Consider the following 14,890-nt stretch of genomic DNA (forward strand, 5'->3'; position numbering starts at 1 on the left):
GAAGTATTCATACCTCTTGACTTATTCCACATGTTGTGTTACAATCTGAATTCAAAATTGATTAAAACATTTTTTTTCTCTCACCCATATGCACACACTACCCAATAATGACCAAGTGGAAACATGTTTTTTTAGAAATATTTGTTCATTTCTTAAAAATTAAATGCAGAAATATCTAATTTCCGTAAGCATTCACAGCCCAACTTTGTAGAAGCACCTTTGGCAGCAATTCCAACTGTGAGTCTTTTTGGGTAAGTCTCTAAGGGTGATTCCAGCTGTGAGTCTTTTTGGGTAAGTCTCTAAGGGTGATTCCAGCTGTGAGTCTTTTTGGGTGAGTCTCTAAGGGTGATTCCAGCTGTGAGTCTTTTTGGGTAAGTCTCTAAGGGTGATTCCAGCTGTGAGTCTTTTTGGGCAAGTCTCTAAGGGTGATTCCAGCTGTGAGTCTTTTTGGGTAAGTCTCTAAGGGTGATTCCAGCTGTGAGTCTGTCTGGGTAAGTCTCTAAGAGCTTTTCACATCTGGATTGTACAACATTTGCCCATGATTATTTTCAAAATTCTTCAAGCTCTGTTAAATTGGTTGTTGTTGTTGATCATTGCTAGACAACCATTTTAAGGTATTGCCATAGATTTGTAAGTAGGGTTGCAAAGAGTCTGAAACGTTCCAGTAAATTTACGTCATTTTTAAGGCCGGAAATTTTGCTTAAATAATTTTAAAAAAAGGGTAGTTTATAACAGTGAACCTTTTTTGTGGGATACACAAGGCAATTCTAGGTCTTGTAGCATATTTTGGTTAAACTATTCCCAGTTCAATGGAATTGCAACCCTCTGCATTCACAGTGTATTCTTCCATCACATGTACAGCTGATTCTCAAGATCTTGCACACTAATGAGATGCTATTGAACCCACACTACTACACTGTCTGAGCCAAGGACTACATGCTTTCTGGTAAGTTTTGATTACAGCACTGGGTGGGGTGAATATATTTTATGACGTAATTTCTTGTTAACTAGTAAATAGTAGCCTGCAGCAAAGTGTGTTTTAAATCATTTCTAACTTAGCAATTTCTGCTAGTTAATTTTTTGCTACCAAGTGGGTTTTAGCTTGCTTGAGCCTGCTAACTGAGGAGTGTTAATTCGCCTGTTTCATACATGTTTCATTTTAAAACATTTAGATTAAACAACTCCTTTGTAAGATAACTGCTTAACTATTTATCTGTACATGGAATTGTATTAGGGTTTTTTTTTAAACATTTTTTCTTCTAATCTTTACAGGAAAATGCCACGGACACTATCTGATCTGTGGAGACGTTTCACTCCAGCTAATGTAGAAGGAAAAGCTGTGTACATATGCAAATACTGTGCCAAATCATATGTGAAGAATGCAACAAAGCTGCAGAATCATCTGGCCAAGTGCATAAAGTTCCCTCCTCGCTCACAACAAGCAACCTCTGACAAAAGTCCCTCTACTTCTATTTGAGGTGAAAATGATGAATCAGACATCTTATCGATAGCAACAGCTCATGGTCCAGCCCTCCAACCAGACAGCCCCCCAACCAGACATGCTTGATCTACTCATTTGCTGGATGCAGAGTTCAATAGAGTTCAACAGCTCATGGTCCTCCTGGAATCAGATGTTTTTTTGACTCCGTGGAGGAAAGTAGTCAGAAATGCTGATGAATGTCTTGCTAGAGCTGTGTATGCAACTGTTTCACCTCTGATGCTCATAGGCAATGCGTAATGGAAGAGATTTCTGAATGTTCTTCGCCCAGCATACACCCCTCCAACCAGACATGCTTAATCTACTAATTTGCTGGATGTAGAGTTCAACAGAGCTCAAGTGAAGGTCAAGCAAATCATAGAGAAAGCAGACTGTATTGCAATCATCTCTGATGGGTGGTTGAATGTTTGTGGGCTAGGAATAATTAACTACATCATCTCCACCCCTCAACCAGTATTCTACAAGAGCACAGACACAAGGGACAACAAACACACCAGTCTCTACATTGTAGATGAGCTGAAGGCAGTCATCAATGACCTTGAACTACGGAAGGTATTTGCACTGGTGACAGACAATGCTTTGACAGTCTCCTGGAGGGAAAGGAGTCTCTCCAAGAAATGGCCATATCACAGTCTGCCGATATGGCCAGCCCCATCAAGAGGATCCTCCTGGATTACGTATTTTGGGAGAGAGTGGTAAGCAGCCTGAAACTCCTGAAACCTATAGCAGTAGCCACTGCACGGATTGAGGGAGACAATGCCAACCTGTCTGATGTTCAGTCTCTGCTTGTAGATGTAAGAGAAGAAATCCATACTGCCCTGCCCACTTCATTGTTGCTCCAAGCAGAGAAAACTGCAGTTCTGAAATACATGAAAAAGCGTGAAGCCTTCTTCCTAAAGCCCATACACGCTACAGCGTACATGTTGGACCTCAAGTATGCTGGCAAGAGCATCCTGTCTGGTGCAGAGATCAACAAGTCCTATGGTGTTATCACTACCGTGTCTCGCCACCTTGGCCTGGATGAGGGCAAGGTTCTTGGCAGTCTGGCGAAGTACACTTCCAAGCAAGGGCTTTGGGATGGAGATGCAATATGGCAGTCGTGCCAACATATCTCATCCGACACCTGGTTGAAGGGACTTTGTGGACCTGGGGCTCTTTCCCCTGTTGCCTCCATCATCATCCTCCAAATCCCACCCTCAGCAGCCACCTCAGAGCGCAACTGGTCCTTGTTTGGGAACACACACACCAAAGTACGCAACAGGCTGACCAATACAAGGGTTGAAAAATGTGTGGCCATCTGGGCAAATTTTAGGCTTTTTGAGCCTGACAACGAGCCATCCTCAACAAAGTTGGTAAGTGACAGTGAAGATGAGGCCTCAGAATCTGATGTTCAAGAGGTGGACATTGAGGAGGTCAAGGGAGAAGACATGGAAGCCTGAGAGGAAGACAAGCAAAGCTTTAGTTTCTAGACTATCATTTTACAGATGTATGTTGAAAACATTTTTTGGGAGATGTGATGGATCATTGGGGATCATTTAATATTCCCTTTTTGTTCAGTGAAATCATCCCATGTGAAGAGTCAACTCATTTAATTAAAGTTCAATTAATAACTAAATTGTTTTTTTATTTATATTGGAAGGATTTAGTCATTTGCAATTATGTCTACTTATGATTAAATATTTGTTTCTGTCTCCATATGATATGGTAAATATATCCAATGCAAAAAAACATCTACATTTAAATTGTGTTAATATTAATTTTCATATATTCCCGTTAATTCCCACTGAAAGTTTACACCTTTGAATATTCCCCAAAATGTGCAACCCTAGATTTAAGTCAAAACTGTAACTCAGCCACTTAGGAGCATTCACTTGGTAAGCAACTAGTGTAGATTTGGCCTTGTGTTTTAGGTTATTGTCTTGCTGAAAGGTGAATTAATCTCCCAGTGTCTGGTGAAAAGCAGGCTGAACCAGTTTATCCTCTAGGATTTTGCCTGTGCTTAGCTCCATTCCATTTATTTATTTATTCTGAAAATTCCCCAGTCCTTAACCATTACAACCATACCCATAACATGATTTAGCCACCACTATGCTGGAAAATATGGAGAGTGGTACTCAGTAATGCGTTGTATTGGTTTTCCCTTAAACATAACACTTGTTTTGGCGCCGACAGAGATGGTCGCCTCGCTTCAGGTCCAATTATTTGTATTTTTTAATGTATTATTTTATGTATTATTTCTTACATTGTTAGCCCAGGAAATCTCAAGTGTTATTACATATAGCCGGGAAGAACTATTGGATATAAAAGTGATGACAACTTACCAACATTACGACCAGGGATACGTCTTTCCCGTTCGGGCCTCCACCTTGGACATGGGATCTTATCCCAGAGGCCAACCCAAAACAATGAGGTCGCCGTAGGAGAGGCAGACGGAGCGGCCTACTGGTCAGACTCAGGCGGCGAGCACACCATCCACCACTCCCGAGCATATTACTCGCCGATGTCCAATCTCTAGATAACAAGGTGGACGAAATTAGGGCACAAGTTGCCTTCCAGAGAGACATCAGAGATTGTAACATTCTCTGTTTCACAGAAAAAATGGCTCACTTGGGATATGTTGTCAGAGTCGGTACAGCCATACGGTTTCTTCATGCATCGCGCCGACAGATACAAACATCTCTCTGGTAAGAAGAAGGGCAGGGGTGTATGCCTTATCACAATAACATACAGGAACTTAAGTCCTTTTGTTCAGCTGACCTAGAAATTCTTACAATCAAATGCAACCGCATTATCTTCCAAGAGAATTCTCTTCGATTATTGTCACAGCTGGGATATGTTCTGGATAGCCTCAGACAACAACATTGATGTATACGCTGACTCAGTGAGCGAGTTTATTAGCAAGTGCATCGGTGATTTCATACCCACTGTGACTATTAAAACATTTCCTAACCAGAAACCGTGGATTGATGGCAGCATTCGTGCAAAACTGAAAGCGCAAAACACCGCTTTTAATCATGGCAAGGCGACTGGAAACATGCCCGAATACAAACAGTGCAGCTATTCCCTCCGCAAGGCAAGCAAACAAGCAAAGCGTCAGTATGGAGACAAAGTAGAGTTGCAATTCAACGGCTCAAACACGAGACGTATGTGGCAGAGTCTACAGTCAATCACGGATTACAAAAAGAAAACCAGCCCCGTCGCGGACATCAAAGTCTTGCTCCTAGACAAATTAAACAACTCCTTTGCTCGCTTTGAGGACAATACAGTGCCACTGACACAGCCCGCTACCAAAGCCTGTGGGATCGCCTTCTCCGTGGCCAATGTGAGTAAAACATGTAAACGTGTTAACCCTCGCAAGGCTGCCGGCCTAGACGGCATCCCGAGCCGCGTCCTCAGAGCATGCGCAGACCAGCTGGCTGGTGTGTTTACGCACATATTCAGTCAATCCCCAGCCCAGTCTGTTGTCCCCACATGCCTCAAGATGGTCACCATTGTTCCTGTTCCCAAGAAAGCTAAGGTAACTGAACTGACTATCGCCCCCGTTGCACTCACTTCTGTCATCATGAAGTGCTTTGAGAGACTAGTCAAGGACCTGCTGATACCCTAGACCCACTCCAATTTGCTTACCGCACCAATAGGTCCACTGAAGATGCAATCACCATCACACTGCCCTATCCCACCTGGACAAGAGGAATACCTATGTTTGAATGCTGTTCATTGACTACAGTTCAACATTTAATACCATTGTACCCTCCAAACCTGTCATTAAGCTTGAGACCCTGGGTCTTGACCCCGCCCTGTGCATATGGGTCCTGGACCTTCTGACAGGCTGTCCCCAGGTGGTGAAGGGCGGAAACAACATCTCCACCCCGCTGATCCTCAACATTGGGGTCCCACAAGGGTGCGTTCTTAGCCCTCTCCTGTACTCCCTGTTCACCCATGACTACGTGGCCATGCACGCTTCCAACTCAATCATCAAGATTGCAGACGACACTACAGTGGTAGGCTTGATTACCAACAATGACAAGACGGCCTACAGGGAGGAGGTGAAGGCCCTCAGAGTGTGGTGTCAGGAAAACAACCTCTCACTCAACAAAACAAAGGAGATGATCGTGGACTTCAGGAAACAGCAGATGCAGCACCCCCCCCCCCATCCATCCACATCGACAGGACAGTAGTGGAGAAGGTGGAAAGTTTTAAGTTCCTCGGCGTACACATCACGGACAAACTGAAATGGTCCACCCACACAGACAGCGTGGTGAAGAAGGCGCAACAGCGCCTCTTCAACCTCAGGAGGCTGAAGAAATTTGGCTTGTCACCTAAAACAATCACAAACTTTTACAGATGCACAATCGAGAGCATCCTGTCGGGCTGTATCACCGCCTGGTACGGCAACTGCACTGCCCTCAACCGCAAGACTCTCCAGAGGGCAGTGCAGTCTGCACAAAGCATCACCGGGTGCAAACTACCTGCCCTCCAGCACACCTTCAGCACCCGATGTCACAGGAAGGCCAAAAAGATCATCAAGGACAACAACCACCAGAGCCACTGCCTGTTCACCCCGCTATCATCCAGAAGGCGAGGTCAGTACAGGTGCATCAAAGCTGGGACCGAGAGACTGAAAAACAGCTTCTATCTCAAGGCCATCAGAATGTTAAACAGCCATCACTAACATGGAGAGGCTGCTGTCAACATACAGACTCAAATCTCTGGCCACTTTAATAAATAGACTTAATAAAGGTATCACTAGCCACTTTAAACAATGCCGCTTTAATAATGTTTACATATCCTACATTACTCATCTGATATGTATATACTGTACTCTATACCATCTACTGCATCTTGCCTGTGCTTATCATTAGTCACTTTAATAACGGCACTTTAATAATGGTTACATGTCATTCATCACTCATCTCATATGTATATACTGTACTCTATACCATCTACTGCATCTTGCCTGTGCCGCACAGCCATCGCTCATCCCTATATTTATATGTACATGTTCTTATTCATCCCTTTACACTTGTGTGTATTAGGTAGTTGTTGTGAAATTGTTAGATTACTTGTTAGATATTATTGTCAGAACTAGAAGCACAAGCATTTCGCTACACTCGCATTAACATCTACTAGCCATGTGAATGTGATCAATAAAATGTAATTTGTATTCAGGACAAAAAGTGAACTGCTTTGCCACATTTCTTTGCAGTATTACTTTATTGCCTTGTTGCAAACAGGATGCATGTTTTGGAATAGTATTATTCTGTACAGGCTTCCTTTTCACTCTGTCAATGAGGTTAGAATTGTGGAGTAACTACAATGCTGTTGATCCATCCTCAGTTCTCTCCTATCACAGCCATTAAACTCTGTAACTGTTTTAAAGTCACCGTTGGCCTCATGGTGAAATCCCTGAGCGGTTTCCTTGCTCTACGGCAGGTACGCGCAATGCCGTCAGGGGTACGCCAAATAAAAATGTGATTCACATAAAAATATTCATGCAGTACATTTATATTTTCCAACGGGGCGATACATTTGGGTGAGGTTTTTTTCTCACCTGAGTAGCCTCGTTTCACTGCCAAAAATACATTTTAACCATCTAATGTTCAGCGAAGTAACAACACAATGTCAAATACAGGTAGTCTTGTCAAATAATTAACATCCAATCACATTAACCGTTACTCTCTCGCAGGAAACCTTCACTCTTGCGCAGACATTTAGAAACTAAACATAACAATTAGAAAAATAAGTATGGTGAGCTCCCGGGTGTCCAGGACAGGCAAGCCCCATACTATTGTGGAGGACTTAATTATTCCTGCTGCCGCCGATATAGCTGGGACAATGCTGGGGGAAAAGGCCAAAAAAAGTTAGACAGTTACTTCATCAAACAACACTGTTTCACGACGCATCAGTGACTTGGCATGAGATGTTTTGAAACAATTCCAGCTTTGCATACAAGCTATGCGTTACAGCTGGATGAGTCAACAGATGTGGCGGGCCTGGCACAGCTCCTGGTGTATGTCCATTTATGTTTATGGGAGGTCAATTAAGGAAGACCTCTTCTGCAATCCACTGGAAGCCAGAACAACATGAGATTATATTTTTTAAGTACTGGACAGCTTGGTGACGTCAAATGGACTTTGGTGGTCAAGGGGCGGCAGGGTAGCCTAGTGGTTAGAGCGTTGGACTAGTAACTGGAAGGTTGCAAGTTCAAACCCCCGAGCTGACAAGGTACAAATCTGTCGTTCTGCCCCTGAACAGGCAGAACGGCAGTTAACCCCCTGTTCCTAGGCCGTCATTGAAAATAAGAATTTGTTCTTAACTGACTTGCCTGGTTAAATAAAAAAAATGAATGTAAAAAAAAAATGTGTTGGTATCTGTACTGATAGCGCAAAAGCCATGACAGGGAGACAGTGGAGTGCTTGCAGTTGCTCCCGACGCCACTTGGGTACACTACAGCATCCAGCGAGAGGCTCTTGCTGCCAAGGGAATACCTGACAGCTTGTGAGATGTTTTGGACACTACAGTGAAAATGGTTAACTTTGTTAAAGGGCTAGGCGTCCCGCAACTTCCGGTGAAAGTGGAGGGCGCGCAATTCAAATAAATAATCATTAAAATTATGTATATTAAACATTTCGATTTTAGAGAAACAACAAACGTCGGTACATATAAGTGTCTTATATCGGCTGAAAGCTTAAATTCTTGTTAATCTAACTGCACTGTCCCATTTACAGTAGCTATTACAGCTAAAACATGCCATGTGATTGTTTGAGGACGGAGCCCCACATCAAAATATTTTTCCACCGGCACAGGTTTCATAATACCGATTTTAAATATTCACTTTTGGAAAATTTTGGGTCCCAGCTATAACATGTAGTGTCATTTTGTTAGTAGAAATCTTTCCCTGTTTTAGTTAGCTCCATCGATTTGAGTAATCCACTCATTCAACATGTAGAGAAAGGAATCCGGAAAATCTACCCCTAAACTTTGTTTCAACAAGTCAAAATATGTTTATTTACTCCTCACATACCATAAAATGTAATCAAACTATAATATTTCTTACAGAAAGAAGGATGTTCAATAGGAAACTGATTTTAGCATGTGCATCCTGTCTTCATGGCGCGCACAAACACTATTATCCAAGACTGTTGTGTCCCTGTACTAAAACTGATATTTCTTATTCGTTTTTGAAGTTACAAGCCTGAAACCTTGAACATAGACGGCTGACACCCTGTGGAAGCCATAGGAATAGCATCCAGGGAGCAAATTCTCAAAATGACCTTTACTTGCCATTCTAAGAGGATAGTCTCTCTCAAAAAAGATAAGGAAAAAAATGTCTTTGGATTTTCTCCTACCATATCTATTGTGTTATATTATCCTACATTATTTTAACATTTCTACAAACTTCAGTGTTTTCTTTCCAATGGTACTAATTATATGCATATCCTGGCTTCAGGGCCTGAGGTTTTTTCTCGCCTGAATGATCTGAATCTAGGATTACAGGGACTCTCCAACTATATATAATGTGTGGGACATAATTGAGGCTATGATTAAGAAGTTGGAGCTCTTCTCTGTCTGCATTAACAAGGACAACACACAGGTCTTTCCATCATTGTAGGATTTTTTGTGTTCAAATGAACTCAAGCTAACGGACAATGTCAAATGTGATGTAGCGAAGCTGAGTGAGTTGGTGAGCAATTACGCAGGTACTTTCCCGAAACGGATGACACAAACAACTGGATTTGTTATCCCTTTCATGTCCTGCCTCCAGTCCACTTACCGATATCTGAACAAGAGATCCTCATCGAAATTGCAACAAACGGTTCTGTGAAAATGTAATTTAATCAGAAGCCACTGCCTGATTTCTGGATTGGGCTGCGCTCAGAGTTTCTTGCCTTGACAAATCGCACTGTTAAGACACTGGTGCCCTTATCAACCACCTACCTTTGTGAGAGGGGATTCTCGGCCCTCACTAGCATGAAAACTAAATACAGGCACAGGCTGTGTGGAAAACGATGTAAGACTGAGACTCTTTCCAATACAACCCAACACTGCAGTTATGGATGTCCTTTCAAGCACACCCTTCTCATTAACCTGTGGTGAGTTATTCACAATTTTTGATGAACAAATAAGGTTTTATATGTAAGATGGCTAAATAAAGAGCAATATTATTGATTATTAATTGTGCCCTGGTCCTATAAGAGCTCTTTGTCACTTCCCACGAGCCAGGTTGTGACCAAAACTCACACTCATTCTTATGTTTGCGAGTGCGCTGACCTTTGTGCTAGAGGGGGTATGCAGCTGGAGGTTGAATATTTGAAGGGGTACAGGACTATAAAAAGTTTGGGAACCACTGCTCTATGGCATCTGAGTTAGGAAGGACGCCTGTATCTTTGTAGTGACTGGGTGTATTGATACACCATCCAAAGTGTAATTAATAACTTCACCATGCTCAACGGGATGTTCAATGTCATTTTTAATTTTCGATATACCAATAGGTGCCCTTTGCGAGCATTGGAAATTGTCCCTGGTCTTTGTGGTTGAATCTGTGTCTGAAATTCACTGCTCGACTAGGGGACCTTTCAGATAATTGTATGTGTGGGGTACAGGAATAAGGTAGTCATTCAAAAATCATGTTTAACACTATCCTTTTACTCCTGAACTTATTTAGGCTTACCATAACAAAGGGGTTGTATACTTATTGACTCAAGATATTTCAGCTTTTAATTTTATATTAATTTGTATTACAAAAAAATCGAAAATCATAATTCCACTTTGACATCATGGGGTATTGTGTGTAGGCAGTGACCAAAAATCTAAATTTAAAATCAGTCCGTAACAACAAAATGTGGATAAAGTCAAGGGGTTTGAATACTTTCTGTAGGCACTGTATTAGCTTTTGTGCAATAGCTCCCCTTTGGAGGGGCGGTCTAAGGCCCTACATCGCAGTGCTAGAGGCGTCACTACAGACACCATGGTTCGATTCCAGGCTGTATCACAACTGGCCGTAATTGGGAGTCCCATAGGATAGTTTGGCCGGTGTAGGCCGTCATTGTAAATAGGAATTTGTTCTTAACTAACTTGCTATTTAAATAAAGTTTAAAAAAAACATGTTGGACAGAGAGAGAAGAGATCTGCAGTGCTAATCGACTTTCCATGAGGGTAAAGTAAGCTGTAGAGTAGCAGGCCCAGGCTCTTTATATGGTATGCGAGGAACTAAGTCAGCCACACACATTTGTCCTAAAGTAGTCTCCATTTCAAAGCAGTATGTCTTGGTCTTATCTCCTTAAGTTAAATCACATCTATCAAATGTATTTATAAAGCCCTTTTTACATCAAGTTGTCGTCATGGTTGGCATCTTTGTTGTTCTTGGCTGAGAGTCACCTGACCTTTTCCAGCCCTGGCCAAGCCTCCTTCTGAGCATATTCTCTTAAGAACTGAATCCCATCTTGGGAAACATGCATCTGTGAAACTGAAGCTTAATGGGTAAATAATGCATTGATGTCAATAGGAGGTTTCTGTGCAGATTGGAGGAGGGTTTACTGTTGCTGCTCCCTTCACTTCCCTTGGCTCCTGATACCAGGGCTGTGTAGTCTTTTAACGGGCTCCACCCCCTTCCTACCCCTGTCCAATCGAACTCAAAGCCTGGACCACCAGTGAGAAAAGAAGTAGGCTTTTGTTTTATGTGTTTGTTGCTGTGCTGAGCTTTGCTGTGCTGGTGTGGTTTAGTATAGCTGGCCATGGTAAAGGGAAAGGGCAGGTGGCAGGGGGCAAGCTGACGCAGGAGGGACCAACATGTCAACCGCTTTGAGTTACTGCCCGCCGCCATCCGCTACATACGTTGCCATGCCAACCTGTCTCCACTTCTCTCTCTCCCTTTCATCCATCATCAAACTGCCATGCCAACCTGTCTCCACTTCTCTCTCTGCCTTTCATCCATCATCAAACTGACATGCCAACCTGTCTCCACTTCTCTCTCTGCCTTTCATCCATCATCAAACTGCCATGCCAACCTGTCTCCACTTCTCTCTCGCCCTTCCATCCATCATCAAACTGCCATGCCAACCTGTCTCCACTTCTCTCTCTCCATTTCATCCATCATCAAACTGCCATGCCAACCTGTCTCCACTTCTCTCTCTCTCCCTTTCATCCATCATCAAACTGCCATGCCAACCTGTCTCCACTTCTCTCTCTCCCTTTCATCCATCATCAAACTGCCATGCCAACCTGTCTCCACTTCTCTCTCTCCCTTTCATCCATCATCAAACTGCCATGCCAACCTGTCTCCACTTCTCTCTCTCTCCCTTTCATCCATCATCACACTGCCATGCCAACCTGTCTCCACTTCTCTCCCTCCCTTTCATCCATCATCAAACTGCCATGCCAACCTGTCTCCACTTCTCTCTCTCCCTTTCATCCATCATCAAACTGCCATGCCAACCTGTCTCCACTTCTCTCTCTGCCTTTCATCCATCATCAAACTGCCATGCCAACCTGTCTCCACTTCTCTCTCTGCCTTTCATCCATCATCAAACTGCCATGCCAACCTGTCTCCACTTCTCTCTCTCCCTTTCATCCATCATCAAACTGCCATGCCAACCTGTCTCCACTTCTCTCTCTCCCTTTCATCCATCATCAAACTGCCATGCCAACCTGTCTCCACTTCTCTCTCTCCCTTTCATCCATCATCAAACTGCCATGCCAACTTGGCTCCACCTTTGCTCTCCATCCATCATCAAGCTGCGCCATGGAACACTGTCCCCAGAGGGGTCATGGGAATTGATTTGACTTCATTTTATTTAAACCCTGCACACACACAGAGTACACACATTCTCTCTATATCATGCACACACACTCACTGGGACCCAGGCTATAACTCCCCAGCTCTCCATTCAGCTCTCCATTCAGCTCTCCATTCGTGACCTGTAATGGAGGTACTTCACTGAAGTGTCCGACACCATTCAGACCGATGCGCCAGCTGGGGGAAAAGAGGTGGTCACAGACAGATCAGAGCAAAGGCGGGCCATTCACTGTGTGCCTCAGGACTCCATGTAGACTGGGGTTATTTACAGCCTGGTACTTGTTATGGAGCAACGGGCCAGCAGAGCTGTGTGAAGAATCCCGAGCCCTCCTGGGTTCCATTCAGGCTCTGACATCTTGTTGCTGGAGGCTGTTTACTCGGAGGGAGCCAGAGCTGCTCTTGTGGCCTCCATATCTACCTCCATCTCCACAGTCTAGGTGACTGTATTCCCTAGCCGGCTGGACTGACGCTCTGCGGTCCATTTCTTTCATAGTTCTGGCTGATGCCAGAGCAGTGGATGTCATGTTTTGCTGTCATGAAGTGTGCGTGGTTTATGGGTAATGTTTTCATCCCACTGTATCACTGGCATCAACCCTCTGATGGTGCTTACTGCATTTTTTTTAATTGAATATCTCCATAAACGTAGTACAACTGATGAACACACTGTATATTGGCCTAAAGATTTTCAGAGCAGTTCAATTGGGGGTTAGATGTTTGTAAAAAATGAATGAAACAAGGATATTGATAGAGAAAAGATCACTGATTTTGTTTGTGTGTCTTGCTCTAGGAGGATTTCCGGAATAAGGTTCAGGATTACATCAAGCACTACGCCAGGTGATGACTGCATCTGAACCCCGTCCCTAATGTCTCATCAACCAACTAACCGCTGCGCACCGCTGACACGCCCCGACTGCAATAAGACGTCGCTGGAAGAATGAAAGATTAAACACGTTTTTTTAAAGTTTGAGGAGGGACTTGTTTATTGGACCAGAGTAATCATCCGTCACAACAGGGATCGTCCAATGACTGGGCTTCTCGTTGTGTCTGAGCCAATCAGAGTGGGCGCCGGTGGCAGTGAGGACCCGGGATTTAATCAATCCAGTTATCTGTTATTTAAGAATTGGCGAATCAAAGAGAAAGATGATCTGTTAGTTTTTCTCAGTTCTAGTGCCTGCCATGTTTGTGTTGCAAAGAAAATGCACGCGAGCTCACACGCACACGCACACAATCCCTTCATGCGCATTGAGAAACGAACATACTCAACTAGCTTCTCTCAACACACAGCACTTGGCTGTGCATGCAAACACACAGCTGGAAAAAGGACATATCTGTTATGTCACTCGTTCCTGCCCACCCCCAACTCACCAGACAGCATGTGAATGACAAGTGCCACCAACCCAGTCCCCATTCAACCCAGTCCCCATTCAACCCAGTCCCCATTCAAGTTAGTCCCCGTTTTACCCAGTCAGTCCCCATTCCAGTCAGTCCCCATATTCTCCATTTCACTCTGGATATGTCTGAAAAGGCACCCTAATAATCCCAATAATCCCAACCCTATAGGCCCTGGTCAAAAGTAGTGAGTGCATTATATAGGGCAGAGTTATTCAACTCGGACCCTACGTGGGCCGAAGCCTGCTGTTTTTAATCTCTCTATCCTGCTGCTTTTCCCTCCACACCTCTTAGGCCCCACCCACCTCATGTGTTCTCCTCTGCCCCCAAGGTAGGGGAATACCAGGGCGCTCTCCCTCTCCTAGGTTGTGTATGAGTCCTCTGATTAGTTTTCTGAAGGGAGGGCCTGTGGTCTCGCTCTCTTCTATGTCCTTGTGTGTCTGTCCCTCCGTGTGTGTGTGTGTGTGTGTGTGTGTGTGTGTGTGTGTGTGTGTGTGTGTGTGTGTGTGTGTGTGTGTGTGTGTGTGTGTGTGTGTGTGTGTGTGTGTGTGTGTGTGTGTGTGTGTGTGTGTGTGTGTGTGTGTGTGTGTGGCTTTGCCTGGGCTGGCTTTGTGCCTGTGTGCACATTGGAACATAACATTCACTGTATTAAACATTGTATTTACGTTTCCATGAGGCAAAGTGTATGTGATCAGGAGGTGGTGTATTTTAGTGTGTGTGAGCGCGTGTGCGCGTGCTTTCAAATGAACAAGTTCAGATTTGACTTGTTAGCATGCTCTGGTTCCTAGCCCCACACTCCTTGTTTTACTGGCCCAGCTAGCCTAGTTTCCTGTGAGGCTCAGGAGGGTCTGTCCCTCAGTTCAAATCCTCCTTTGCTTTCTGATTGTATATCGTTTTTTAAAGATATATTAAAGAGGATGTAATAAGAAAAATGAACCTGTATTTTATTCTATAGTCAGTGTCCCTGTCATATTCATGGGTTGTGATTGCTGCCATCAATGTTGATTCAACTACAATGTTATTACTGTATTTACAACAATGTGACATTTTAAGTTAATTACTCATCATGGTACACTAGTCCTCAGGTCTCACACAGTACTGGTTAGTGTCCACTAGCTCTGGTTAGTGTCCACTAGCTCTGGTTATTGTCCACTAGCTCTGGTTAGTGTCCACTAGCTCTGGTTAGTGTCCACTAGCTCTGGTTAGTG

General features: G+C 43.7%; 1 protein-coding gene across 2 annotated transcripts in view; it reads left to right on the forward strand.

The window, feature by feature from the left end:
• The window catches only part of LOC139380898 (NEDD8-conjugating enzyme UBE2F-like), an 86,066-nt gene extending 71,452 nt beyond the window's left edge, over positions 1-14,614 (forward strand). For both annotated transcript variants that reach the window (XM_071124053.1, XM_071124054.1), the window contains one exon: positions 13,081-14,614. In XM_071124053.1, coding sequence (XP_070980154.1) covers positions 13,081-13,131 — 51 coding nt within the window. In that variant the 3' untranslated portion in view covers positions 13,132-14,614. The remainder of the gene's footprint in view (positions 1-13,080) is intronic.
• Positions 14,615-14,890: the final 276 nt, after the last annotated feature.

The sequence above is a fragment of the Oncorhynchus clarkii genome, chromosome 22, assembly GCF_045791955.1.
Source record: "Oncorhynchus clarkii lewisi isolate Uvic-CL-2024 chromosome 22, UVic_Ocla_1.0, whole genome shotgun sequence".
Classification (NCBI taxonomy): domain Eukaryota; kingdom Metazoa; phylum Chordata; class Actinopteri; order Salmoniformes; family Salmonidae; genus Oncorhynchus; species Oncorhynchus clarkii.